The sequence below is a fragment of the Oenanthe melanoleuca genome, chromosome 13 (assembly GCF_029582105.1).
Source record: "Oenanthe melanoleuca isolate GR-GAL-2019-014 chromosome 13, OMel1.0, whole genome shotgun sequence".
In the NCBI taxonomy this organism is placed as follows: domain Eukaryota; kingdom Metazoa; phylum Chordata; class Aves; order Passeriformes; family Muscicapidae; genus Oenanthe; species Oenanthe melanoleuca.
The window spans coordinates 14,922,768-14,936,839 of record NC_079347.1 but is presented as its reverse complement, the minus strand read 5'-3'; the positions used below and the strand labels follow the sequence as shown (position 1 = coordinate 14,936,839).

General features: G+C 40.7%; 1 protein-coding gene across 3 annotated transcripts in view; it reads right to left on the bottom strand.

Annotated features, from left to right (window-relative positions):
• Positions 1 to 14,072, bottom strand: part of SLIT3 (slit guidance ligand 3) — a 463,613-nt gene that overhangs the window by 225,470 nt on the left and 224,071 nt on the right. For all 3 annotated transcript variants that reach the window (XM_056502336.1, XM_056502338.1, XM_056502337.1), the window contains one exon: positions 3,855 to 3,926. In XM_056502336.1, coding sequence (XP_056358311.1) covers positions 3,855 to 3,926 — 72 coding nt within the window. The remainder of the gene's footprint in view (positions 1 to 3,854; positions 3,927 to 14,072) is intronic.

The window sequence follows — 14,072 nt, the reverse complement described above, 5'->3', positions numbered from 1 at the left end:
TGCTTGGTCAGGGTGGCTCCCTCTGCTCTGCTGCTCTGCCATTCCACACTGCTCATGGGTTCCTGTTCTCCATTCCCTGACTGGGAATGTTTATAGACTCATTGACTGATTTGGGTTGGAAAGGATCATAAAGATCATCTTGTTGCACCCCCTGCCATGGGCAGGGACACCTTCCACTATCCCAGGGTGCTCCAAGCCCTGTCCAACTGGCCTGGAACACCTCCAGGGATCCAGGGGCAGCCAGAGCCAGGGTCTCCCCACTCACAGGGAGGAATTTCTTCCTAACATGAAGCTCTGCAAATGCCTGTACTGGGATTCTGGCTGCCCTCAGTGAGGTGGGCTGAGCAACTGCAGGAATGCCTCAGCAGAGAAACACTCCCCTGAATGCCAAGATGTGATGTGAGCAGGGGAAACGTGCAGAAATCCAAGAAGCAGCTCTCTATTCCTTTATGATGGAAGACCACAGCACTGAGTTAGCCCAAAGTTCAGTGAGACCCAAACCCATATACTTTAATTCTTGAAATAAATGTGCTTACTTGGGGCTGGATTCCTGCAAGAAACATTTCCTGTTCTCTGAGTAATAAGTAACAGAAATTGAACACAGGTGTGCTCTGCAGGCTGGCCCTCTCTTGCCCTCTCCTGTTCAGCTCTTAGGGCCACTGAGCAGAGTTTATGCATCTACTCCACAGTATGTTCAAAATGTCAGTTTTTTGCCAAATTCTCAAATAAATTCACTACTGGTAATGGACATTATGTGCTCATGAAACTTTCTAAAGGCTGTATAATTATTTCTACATTTCAGTTAGAAATATACTAATTTATTTGTGTGCAGATTCTTTGATTTTTGTACTCAAACAGCAGAAAACACTTCATATGAAAATAATTCACACAATGAAATTTCTCCCACTTAGGAGTTTGAAAAAGACCAGTCTCTGCTTTGGCTTTGTCTTGTGCAAAAAACACTGGGCTCCCTGACATTTAAAACTTCTCTTTAGCACAGCCCTAGTCCAAGCCCATTTTTCCTGGGCTCACTGTTCTGCTATGAGAATGATAAAAGATAGAAAGCTTTAACCATTTAAAAAGAAAGACATAGTGAAAAATACTGCTTTTTATAACATTCCCCCCCCACTCCTCATAATTTTAACAATTTTTTTAAACATTTTTTTCCTTTATCAAGCCAGCCCTGCAATCCTGGTGCTTGGGGAACATCACCAAAGACTCTTTGCTTCACATGCAGCAGCCCCTCTTCATTTAGAAGATTTTTTTTTACACCAGCCTGCTCTAGCTGGACACAGCCTGTGACTCTGTGTCCATCACTGCCATGGCCATGCTGGGACAGGGTAATTCTCACAGGGTTCCCAAATGGCACCCACTGTAACTTATATTGAGCCCTCAGGCTACATATTTCAGAGCAAAAGGAATTCATGCCCTGGCTCAGCTCTATCCCATCAACTCTGCATTTTGTCCTGAGGGAAGCTTTCCAAGACAGCATTAATCTGGAGACTTTCATATGGTCTAGCACTTGCTGTGCCCCTATTATGATATCTCCAGAGTTATTATTTTTGCCATGACATTGGGACACTTTTGGAATAACCTGAAAGAATATGAGGCCATGTTAAAGGTCAAGCCATGAAAACAGAGACCATTCCATGTCAGCTTTTCCCTATACAAATTCCAAATATAAATTGGAAAGGGCTGAGGAGTATGGGACAATTTGTAGCTTTATTTCTTGTGCCCAAAAGTCTCCAGGATGCCTCACAAACATACTTTATAAAGTGGAAGAACACTGAGACAGTACAATAAATCTGCAAAGTGATAACCATAGAAACAGGCAACCCTGCTGCTGTGCCATCAGCACCTTTGTGTCACAGTCACCAGGCAGGTGTTGGCACCCTGAGGCAGAGGCTCATTCTCCTGCTCAGGCAGGTGAACACCCCTGCTCATGCCATGGTCACTGCTGGGAGCCAGGAGGGAGAGACCTGGCTGCCAAACACAGGCTGAAAATGGGAATCAGCATGTTTGAGCTCACTGCTTAAAGAACTTTAACTATGAACTTGGTTCAGCTAGCATTACACCCTTACAGCTATTGCTGGAGAAATTTGAATGCATTTCCAACAGCAAGTTGGCTCCAGATTGTGCTGTGTTTTTTTACAGGCCACTTGTCTGTGTCTGGAAGCAACAGTCACCTGCTCCCATGGACCACCCTGGGCACAGGATTCTTAATTTCTTACCAAGAAAGAATGTCTAGGTGTGAGTGAAAAGTCAGCTTCTCCTGCCATTTAACTACATAATCAGTACTCCTGGCTCACAACAGCACTCTGTTAGAGTTCCAAGCTTTGTGCTCCTGCTGAGCTGGAGGGCTGGACTGGATGACAACTCCAAACCAGAATTATTTTATGACTCAGTGATAACTTCAGTGCTCACAGAAATCAGAAACTGCAGCTACAGGAGGTAGACTCCTGATACTGTGTCTTTTACAGCAAAACAATAGATATTGCATAACTTGACAGATGCAAGTTTTTGGTAAAGCTTTAAATCCCAACATTTGTACAATTCCTGTAAGCACTCCAGCCAGTCATCCCTTGATATCAGCTCATGGAAAGGAGAAACCCTGGATCTTTCTGCACTGAGTGGGTGCATAAATCAAAACACCTGTGCTTGTTATGACAGCTTGTCAGAGGTGAACTAAACTCTGAATGCAAACTTTGTTATTTGAAATGAAGTCAGACAACTAACAGTGAATTACAGCTAGGGAAGTTAGATTTTCTGTAACAAAATACCAACAATTGTTCTTGTATATCACACAATGCAAGTAGAACTTATGATAACATGACAAAAGGGAAGGAACCCTTCAGGACCATCGAGTCCAGCTCCTGGCCCTTCTCAGGATGCCCCAGCAATCACATCACATCCCTGAGAGCATTCCATTGGGGCAAGATCTGAAACAGAACATTAGTATGTTGCAAGACTTTGTAAAAAAGGGCTTCTTTTCAGATCTCCTTCAGCTGGATTTAAAAACAAATGCACACCATTTATGCTGTGCTTCCCATATTTAACACAGTGGGGATCAGTTTTTAGCTACTGGTGTGGTAACACAATGCTAACTAATGGCTCTGAAATGCTTCTGAGAGTGGCTGCAGGTTGTCCCAGGAAATCCCGACCCTGCCGAGTTATTTCTGTTATTTCCTTGCTCAGTTCACCTCGTGCTGACTCCAGCAAAGCCAAGGGTGCATTGGAAATGGGTTTCTGTTCTGGAACTTGTAAGAGCCCCCAACAGCTCTGGAAATACAGAGCTCAAAGTCTTTACACATATTTCAGACTACTTTACAGCAAAAGTTTAGGACATTCTGGCTTCATTAATCTAAACCCAAAGACTTGTTTTCTCTCTTAAAAGGCTTTTATAAATTATTTTAATTTTAAATACAAGCTGTCAAAGCCTCCCATTATGTTTTTCATTTTCTGATATTTGTGTTCAGCCTCTGTGCCTGAGTACCACAGTTTGTCATATTTACTTTTGACAGAAGTGATGGAACAGAAAACTAAAACTAAGCAAAACATTTCAATTCCATCCCCAAACTCTACCAGTAATTTTTCCCATGTACATCTTGCTCCAGGACAGTACTGCAGGAAGGGATGAAGCCTTTGAGTATGTTCTCTTCCTCAGCTCAAAACCTCCCCAGGTGTGTTCACAGGCATGAGAACCAAAACAGCCTCTGAGGCCTCTGACAAAAACCTGCAGGGTCCCTTTGGTGCTGCACAGAGCTGAACACAAGGTATTCAGACTGATAGCAACAGCCAGATGTAATGTGAGGAGAAAGGTTTTCACCACAAATATTAATGAAGTTGTCACTTACAAGTTCTTCACATCAATGATTCCTCGAAAGGCCTTTCTAGGGATTCCTTTTATCTGGTTTTCACTCAGGTCTCTGAATAAAAGAACAGAAAAAAAAATACATTGTGTTAACAAAGAGAACACATTTCTCAAATCTGCATGAGCTAATGGAAGCTCCACGTGCTTGGAAAAGTAGATATTGGTGGATTTGTTATACCACACAGTATTTTCAGTTTTGTTTCACTCCTCTAGAGGTCTGTGGAATGAGCTGAAAAGACTCTCCAACCAAAACCACCAGAATCCCAGATACCAATGACAGCATTCTGAGAAAACATCACTCAAATGTGCTCATGATGCTGGCACCATGCCATGATTCACTGTCACAGTACCTGCAGCCAAATCTCATGCCTTGGAATCACAACCCTGTCGTGTAAATGTAATTTTCTCAGCATGCTTCTATTTGTTTACTGACTGCAAAAACACTTGGCTACCCCTGCTCAGATTACAGCTCCTTATTTGAAATTAATATTCAGGAAAAACATGACAATCATTTTCTTGTGAGCTTTTTAAGTTTACATTGAAAAGCTCTTAATTTAATGCATTAAAATCCCACTGCATTATGTATCAATGGGAAAAACTGAATTTTTAACCTTAAAACCAAAAACAACAACAACAAAAAAAACCCCACTAAACAACCAACAGTGATTCAAAAAGTCTTTCTAGTACTTAAAGCACATTAAGAAATGGTTTGATCTGCATTGTGAGTGCAGGTAACATTTTCCTGTTAACCCAGCCTGCATTTGGGTGCTTTTCCCCTAGATGAACTATAAATCCAGTGCAGTGGAGGCAGGAAGGAGGGCATCAGGAATGGCTGGGGGATGGACATGAAATCAGGAAGCTGAGATTTTTTCATGCTAAGGAAAAATAGCATTTACCCCAAATTTGCTGCTGGTGCCCCCTCAGCATTGAGAAGGGGGAGAGATTTCAGTCTAGTTTAGGGGGAAAAGGGTGGGCAAGACAGGAATGGAAGAAGAAGGGAAGGCAGAGGAGTGGGAAAGAAAAATGTAAGAAATAAGCAAATGGAGGAAAGGGAAGGCTCAGTGAAGACCAAAGGACAAATAAAGGTGATCCTGCAGAGAACTGCAGAGTGCATTGTTTGGGGTGAGTGTGTCCCCCCAAACACAGTGTCCCCACAGTTCCTTTCAGAAACTCTGGCTCTTTAATGATGCTTAGGAGGGGCTGGCAGCCCTCTGTACTCACCCCCAGACACCCTTTTCTGTAAGTACACTTAGTGTTCAGCAAGCTCCTTTCTAGCCTCCACCAAATTGGTTTTATCAAATGAGAGGCCAGGAATCAGAGCCTGTCACAAAGCCCACATTGACACTGCAGGTCAAGGCGTGCCACACAGGGCTTTCTTCTGCTTTCCATCAGGCAGATAAGGAAAAAAGGGGACTATGTCCTTGTCATGAGACTAATTCAATTTATACCAGTCATGCAGTCTACACCAAATTCTCAAAGTAGCCACAATTGTCCATTCAGACTATTGCAAACAAAAATGTGCTGCTGGATACAAGTCTCTTTTTCAAGTCAGATTAAAATTCTTTCTGACCTTCACAATTTGTTTAACACTGATCCACACTCTGACCCCTCCTTCACCTTCCCTTTATTTGGCCAGCAACAAAATATTAGTTCTTTAAAGACAGACCTTCAACCCAGACATGATCAGGCAACCCCGACAAAGTAAAGGCTATTTCAGAGCCAGAAGGAGGAAGTCTCAGGCTGTCACTTTGGTGTGACAGTGAGGCACAGCAGAGCTGTGGTAAAAGTGTGACAAAATGGCTTAGCAGGGCAAAAATGAGTAAGATCTGAAAGGAAGACACACGCAAAGCAGAACAAAAAGGGCTTGAAAAGTGGAATTGTGTGGTCAAATAAAACCACACTTAATCCACCATCTCAAGTTGCATTTGTCTGGTATTTTATTGTGCACTGCAAGTCATGTGTAAAAGCAAATCAGGTTTTCAAGTGAAATTGCATAACATCATTGTGTTCTACAAGGGCTAATTTATATATTTGATCTCTGCTTTGTCTTTATGCTCAACTTTAAACCTGCGGCCAGGCAAAACCAGGGGACTGCAGGAAGTTCATCTGTTTTCCATGAAAACCTTCTTGTAAAGTGTATTATTTTTATTTTCTATAAGGCACTCTCCTCTAGCTAACAATCCTGCCTCTTTCAATCTCCTGGATCATGGACTGATTCCATAAATCTCTCTAGTGGGCTGCAGAACTGACAGCCTGCATGGCATTAGTAACACAGCATGGGAGAAAAGTCACCAATGTTTCTTTTTCTGTAACTGCCTTCTCACAATCACAATCATCCTGTTTTGAGATGGTCAAGAAGTGTGTTTCTCTCTGCTTCCTGACATTGTGCCAGAGTTTTATTAAGCATCATAAGCAAGCAAACCTCAGCCTGTGCACTTCACAAAATTTGCTCTGAGGTAGCAAAAGGCTGCAACAAGAAATTTGTCTACTGAGTTTATCCTAAAGTTCCACGTTTTTATTCCCTGCTTCTCATAGCAGACATAATGGGAAGCTTACAGCAATGGTATGCAAAATAAATATTAGTTATTAATAGTAACTGTAGAAAACCAGATAAATTAATGTGAGACCAAAACAAAAAGCAGACGGAAAAATATGGCAGTATTCAAGAAAAGTACACAGCAAATCTGGAAAAAAAAAGGTGATGATTACTAATAGATTTCCTATTTCTTAGACAGGAGTTTCAAGCTCTCTATTTCTGTAATGGAAGGAATGCCTGGGGGGAACATCATGTATCCTGAAGAGGAAATCTGAAAAATCCCAGACCTAGGGAATAATAGATTTCCAAAAACCCTCACCCTAAGAGGCAGTGTTAGAGAGCTGGAATCGCTTGACCTGAGGACAAAGCAGAATGTGCCAGTGCATCAGCAGCACCCTCCTTGCAAGAGTTGCTCTGTGGAGAAAGCACCAACACAGCCAAAGCACACTCGTCTGCATGCTGATCAAACACAGTGTTGAGCTAAGCAAACGTTTCTAGATTGAATTATCCTTCCTGTTGTGATAAATACAGGCAAGTTCTGTGCAGTTTCACCTGGCACACAGCTTTCCAGCAGGGCACAGAGCACACCCTGCAGCCTGCCCCAGCTTGGTGCAGTGCAGTGATGGGGACAGCCTGGACAGGCAGCAGCTCACAGAGCTCAGGGAGAACAGCAAAAGGCTCATCCAACACCTTCCACAGCAAACAGCCCCAGAGGAATCAGCATCCTCATTTCTGAGCTGGGGGAACAGAGCCACAGATGTTAAAGAACTTGCACTGCCACTTTGCACAGAGCAGAGAGGCAGGAGCTGACAAAACCCAGCACGTGTTAGTCCAACCCAGACTCCAGCAAGAGCTGGCACAAGCCAACACCTTCCTTAGTTTTTATTTTAATTTAGCTAAAATGCTTTGGACAGATGAACTCCCTCTGCAAGTCTAATATTGTTTTCCTGATCTTCAAATGTGAACTGCAAGTGCCTCACTGATAAAAGGATTGGAAAGGGAAAAAAAGCCCATCTAAAAGTGCTGACGTTTCCTAAGTGCCTCTGCAGTCTTTGCCGTAGTGCTGGTTTTAGCTCTCTGCTCCAACACTGCCTATTGCATCCTAAGTGGAAATTCAACTATCTAACAGAGCAATAGAATACATTAAGACTTTTTATTATTATTATTTTACCAGTAAGAGAACATAAATCATATAATTGGAACACAGACCCTACGAACACCCATAGAATGAATCTTCATTTGAACTACAGATCTAAAACATTAAAACAACTACTTAAACACAACTTGCAAAGTTACAAAGGTATTAAAAATAACATATATTATAAGAAATACAAAAAAATCAGCATTGATGGCATTATGCTTAGGTTTTCTCCCTTTTTAAGCACAAAAAACCCCCCCACCCTTAGAGGATTTACCAGTTATTTTCCAAACCTTTTTTAACACACAGATTTGCAAATTTAAAAAGACTATTTTTACACAACTGCCTGAAAAACAGCTTGATTAAAAAGTATTTAATGTGGTTGAACACTAATCTTTAATTATTTCTCCCACTCAAATGGGCTGGGAGATCACCATGCAGCATTATCCAATAAAGAACTCAGCTTGCCTTTAATGTCTGAAGAGTTTAATACACAGAACGAGTCACCCAGAGCAAATTCTTCACAGCCAAACCTTCCCAGTATGTTGATTCCATAGCAAAACTGCAAACTCAGAGATTTAGCCATTAACACATGGAAACAATGGTTTAGCTAAAATGAAGGGAAAGCCCAGCCTAACAAACCTGATTCCTTTCTTCAGGAGCCTTATCCACAATTCAGTTCTTGGAATAAGTCAGGGGAACTCACACACAGCTCTCTGTAGCAGCTGCTACAAAACCATAAAACACTGGTTCCTTTAACTGGATATGGGACTTGAGTGCAAAATAAGATTGTTTCCTATCCTCTCCTCCTGCCACAATAATACTGGAAAGCTAACACTGTTTATCTGCTTTGCAAAACAAAACTAATGGAAGATATGAGTCCTGATACTAAGGAAGGGCCAGCTGCCAGCAATGCCAAGAAATTAGCACTGTGCCCACCAGCTTTGCTCTGGCTACAGAATGTGCAGCTGAGAGAAATGAGAATTAATTCATCCCTGTTGGTAGCTAGTTTGCATTCTTTTACAAATTAGGACTCCTGGGTTTAAAACATTTCAATCCAATGCATTGATCAAAATTAAGTAAAATAAAACGTTCCTGAGGTTTTGCACTTTTAAAATTTAGTGCCTATTCTTCAATCTAACTTTTCTTTACAACTGGACAAGAACTAGGCTGAACTAGGCTGACTAAAGGTCACATACTTAACACAATCTGGTCACTGCAATTTGTCTCATTAGAATTAGTTTTAATTTGTACAACATGTTACACATAAACTCTATCCTGCAATGTTTTACTGAATTAAGTAACACAATTAAGGAGTTGAAGAGTAACAGATGGAGAAATTAGAGAGTATAATCCAAAGATAATAGGTGTCTCTAAGTAACATGTAATAAAAGATAAGAAAGTCAATAAAGTGAGGAATGATACAAGTCAGCTTTGTCATAGAACAAAAGTGAGGGAAGATAACTCCTACATTCAGACAAGAGACAGGGCAAGAGGACCAATGCTCTCTAGAGGAAAAGTCTGCAAGAGAAAAAGAAGTAGAAAGACCAAGGACATCCTCGGGGGGAAAAGAGAGTTTATTTAATTATATCTGTGAAAATTCCACCACAGAATATTGTGCATTTAATTTACATCAAGGAACAAAATGATTTTTCCTGCAAAATCATGTGGCAGGTTTTTTTTTTGGTTTTTTTTTTTTTTTTTTCTTAATTAAAACTAATATTCAGCATTTTCAACCACTAAGTCTTATTCTTACCTAGGAGCTATTGTCCTAATATTCCCAAAACTGTTCAGTATTACAGTCTTTCCTGTTCTACAGACAGATTAAAAGAATAACTGGGTTAACTGATACGGACAATTCAGAAACTTTGAGCCTTGTAAATATGGAAGATAAATTCAAGATATTTATCATGTTCCAAGTGAGGAATTCATTGCCAGAATCAGGTCCCTCCAACAGTAATTAGAACTGTTTAGTAGTAATTAGCTGAGGCAACTCTGATAGTCTCATCAGCATCTGTGCCCTCAGTGCAGGAATGGCTTCTCCTCTGAGCAGGGTCAGGGTAAAAATGGTATTTACTGAAAGCAGCACTTGTAGCTCTCTGTCTGAAGGAAAAATGGAAAAGTGTTGTTGCTGATGGGCTACAAGGCAAGAGCTTAACAACAGCAGTGTTGTAAAGCATTACTCTGTGGAAACTTGGCACCACTGCTGATTTTCTAAAAGGAAAAAAAATTCCTTCCTCCTCCTAGTGCAGGAAAAGTAAAGAGGGTGACAAGCATCTGAGTTCTGCAAAACAAGAGCAGGTCCTGCAGATGTTGTGCACCCTGAACAAGGTGACTGTGTTTTTACTAAATACAATACAGCTGGCTCTCCACTCGTGCTCTGGGAGGCTGTAGGGGAAATGCCGGTTTGGTTTGGTTTTGTTTGTTTTGAGGAGGGAATTTAGCTCAAAAAATCCAATTAAAGCAGTGCTCAATGCTTTCACACAGTCACGCACTGCTGCACAAGCACTGCTGCTAAGCCTCCAGAAGATAAACACCAGGCTTTCTCTGGTGATCCAGTTGCACTGATAGATGTTAACTCTGCACTTCTGGATTTCAGCACTTGCCCAGAGCCCCACGCAGCCTCTTTAACCCCAGCCTCACACACCTTCATTCTGGAGAGCAGGATGCTGAGCAGAGCCAGAGCCTAAGGATTTGGGAGGGGTGCTCACTGAGGAATCAGAGGGAAAAGATCTCAGCAGAAGATGATTATTTTATCATCATCTTCCACCTTCTCCAAGGACAATTTAAAAACCATCTGTTAATAAAGATCTTTCGAGGGATCCAACCTGCATGGACTTGTGCAGTTTCATGACTTCTGTCCTGACACAACCACAGGGATCACACAGCACATGCTGAAGTCTTTTTTTTTTAAAGACGAAAGAATACTCATTTGTGATTACTTAATTCTTCATTAGAGGTTTTGAATATTCTTTGTTGCATAAAACACACAAAAAAATTTAAAACCACAAACCCCACCTTGTTTCACTGAGACACAGCACATGTCAGCTGATGCAACCAACACACAGAAAAAAATCTATCACAATATCTCTGAGAATATGAGTAAATATTTTTATATAATTTTAAATAAACTATAAGAGTAATCAGTGCCAGTGTCCAATCAAAGGCAACATTTGTCTTTATGACTTTTACAGTTCTCCCTCCTCTTGCCATTTCCAAAATGCTGAGCAAATAGTGATCAGACAGCATTTAGGAGACTCTTATTTTAAAACCACCCATCTTGAGACTGATCATGAGCTTTCATTTTAGAAAGCAGCATCTGTTTTGTCTTTTGGAACATACACACAAAAGTAAAACCTTTCCTCCAAGTACTTATGCTCAATTTTGGATATGTCAGGGAGTAGGAACTGGAAGGTAACATCCAGTGGACTCAGAGGAAACTCTTGAAGAGAAGCAGCCCACTAGAAATAGGATAGGTTTCCTGACTATAATAAGATGTCTTTGTTAGCAGTACTTAATGTAGGATTTTAGTGCTTTAGAAAATGCTATCAATATAATTAATCCTTCCTTTTGATAGGGGAGACAAAGGAACACAATGAGAGGCAGCGTGTGACTGAAGGTGCTCCAGCAGAGTGTGGGAAGAGACAGAAAATCCCTTCCCAGTCAGTCCCAGAGATCAGGAATTCCACTTGATGCCACAGGAATTCATCTGCTGAGCCTTCCTGTATGTGGGGAGTGTTCTGCCAGCAGAGACACAGCTCTGACTCCACGCTGCAGGCAGACCCACTTTGATAGGAAAACCTTTCCTCTGGAATTCTCCAGCACCACTGAACCTCTGGATTGCTGACAAAACAAAGGCTCCCAGGGCCATGATGCTCCCACTCAACTCCAAATCCTCCAACTGCACTGGAAGTGAGATTAGGACACAGAGGCACTAATGTGATTTACTGGGAATACCACACACCTCCGAGAGGAAGGACTGAAGCCCTGACATCAGAATAAATAAATTATTCTCCCCATCATTTTCTACTTTTGTCAATATTTTCTTGCTGCTAAAGCAATGTGAATTCAAAAGCTCTTTCACTGCTTATTAATGTTAATACTTTCTAAAATAGAAATGCAGCTATATGGAGGTACCTTTATCTTAAGCTAATTTTAAAAATCACAGGTTTTGTACTGCTGACCTGTTTTGGAGGTTATACTTTTGTCTGTTGAGCTGTACTGGAAAGAAATCCTATGCATTTGCAAACTCTAAACATCAGAAGGCAATATCACCCTCTGATCTCCCCAGAGAGACAGGAGCCTCCACAGCCCTGCCTGACCACTAAACAAAAAGATATTTGCACTTTATTGGTTATATATTTTTAAATTATGGTGAGATTTTATTTTAGAGGATAAACATGTGAAATCATAAAGAATAAAACATGCACAGTCTTTGGATAATTGATCAACATCTAGAGCAAGACTCTCTTTTGACTGATCTATCTTAACCTAACTCTGCCTTTGTTAATAATGAATATTTTTATACTGAAGATTTTTTTACACTTTACTAATATACTGATAAGAATAAATCCCACCAGTTAATATTTTATGCACTTAATCATTACATTGTAGAATGAAAACAATAATCATAATAGTATTTCTTTAATTCAGATCCTGTACTTTAGCTAAGAAAATAAGATTTTTCCTAGGATTAAGTAGCAATTACATGTGTAAAGATCTAGGTCTTATCTTTTCATTGAGTTCTCCTGAAAGAGGCCAATTACACAATTTGTTTGTATGATCACTACAGACATTCCTGTGGCTATAAAAAAAAGTGATAAAAATGATAGAGAATCTTTGGATAGTAAAACTTGAATTTCCATCCATTCCAGAGAGGTAGAAATGAGTTGCAAGGTATTTGAATGCACTGCAGTGAGAAAAACAAGAATCTGTTTATAGCTGTGGTTATCAGAGGGCCTTTATCCTGTTCTGTGGTAAAACCTGCACCCATGCAAGAGGGGCACACTGGTACTTGAGCTGTACTCACAGTTTTAAAACTAACTTAGAATATTGGACCAGCAATATCTATTCCACTGATATTCAGCAGACTGCAGGAACAGGTACTGAAGCCCAAGACAAAAGACAGAGGGGTTCCATGCATCTTTTCCCATTTTTATAATGTTTTAGCTTCTCTTTTTCTTCCACAGCTTCACCTTTCTGGATCTTCCCTGCTATGGATCATTTAGCCCTGCAGTCCCAGCGAGACACTGCAGATGTAAGAAGATCCACTTCAGACTGCTTTGTAGCCATAATTCATTTTTCTGTGTGGATGTGACATCTAGATTGATTAGACCAAGAAGTAATACCACAAAGTGATTCACTTAAGTGGGGATGTTCATGCAAGTGTTTAAGTAATAGCAGCTCTCTGTGTTATGGGAGGATCCACAAACCCAGCAGCTCTTCAAGGACTCCAGAGCAGATCACCCTGACCATTGCTGCTGCATGACACCCTGACAAACCCTCATTCTCCTACTTTATCCTCACCAAAAAAAAGATTCACTGGAATATAACCAAATAATTTCTTCATTTTCAAGGAATATTCACCTAGGTAAAGCACCTTCAAGAATCCCACTCCATGCACAGGAAGTTTATCATTCAATAATGCCATGATATTATATAGAATGTAGGTGTTTTAAGTAGAGAAAGTAAAACTCAAGTATCCTAGTAGAACAAACATGCTAATGTGACACAAATCTAAACCAAAAGTAGCTTTCAGCTAAAGTGCACATAAAATGGTGAATTTTTCCAAAAGAGAAGTTAAACTTGCAATCCTTCTACTCAGCTTGCCGAGGGTTATTTGAATGTTTCAGTGAATCAAAGACCTAAACCTTTACTGAAAACTCAGCTAAAATTGAGATAATTCATGAGAATTAACAATGTTCCTAGGACTTCATTGCCACTTTCAAACCAGCATGGCCTGAACAAGCTACAAGCTGAATTAACTTCCTTGAATCCACCCAAACACTGCATAACAAAATCCTCCAGATTCTACTTTGAAAACAGACTCATTTTTTTTATTTTATTTTTTTATCCTCAAACACACAGAATTACTCATAGGGAGACTTGGGTGTGCAAGAATGGTTTACAGCAACTCCCAAAAGTGCTTGTGGTGGTTTTTGAGCTCTGGTCCCAAAGCTGATGAGGGAACAAGGGCACTCCTCTGATTCATCAGCAGATGCCTCGTTCCAGAGACCCACAGAGTTCATCTGCATAAAGCCACTTCCAGAAATGAACTCGGCTTTCCTCCGACTGCCTGTCAAGCATCTTGCTGAATTTCAGATTGACAGTGTCAGCTCACAGAATTGAATTAAATGTAAAAAAGCTGACCAGGGAAGAGGGAGGAGTGGCTCCTGCACAACAGACTCCAATGTGTCCACACTTTGCTGTTTCATTGCTGAGACACTCTCAAATCAAAGAACATCAAATTCCAGCATGATTTGATTTCATCACTGCTGGGAATGATGATGACTTGCTCCAAAGTCCAT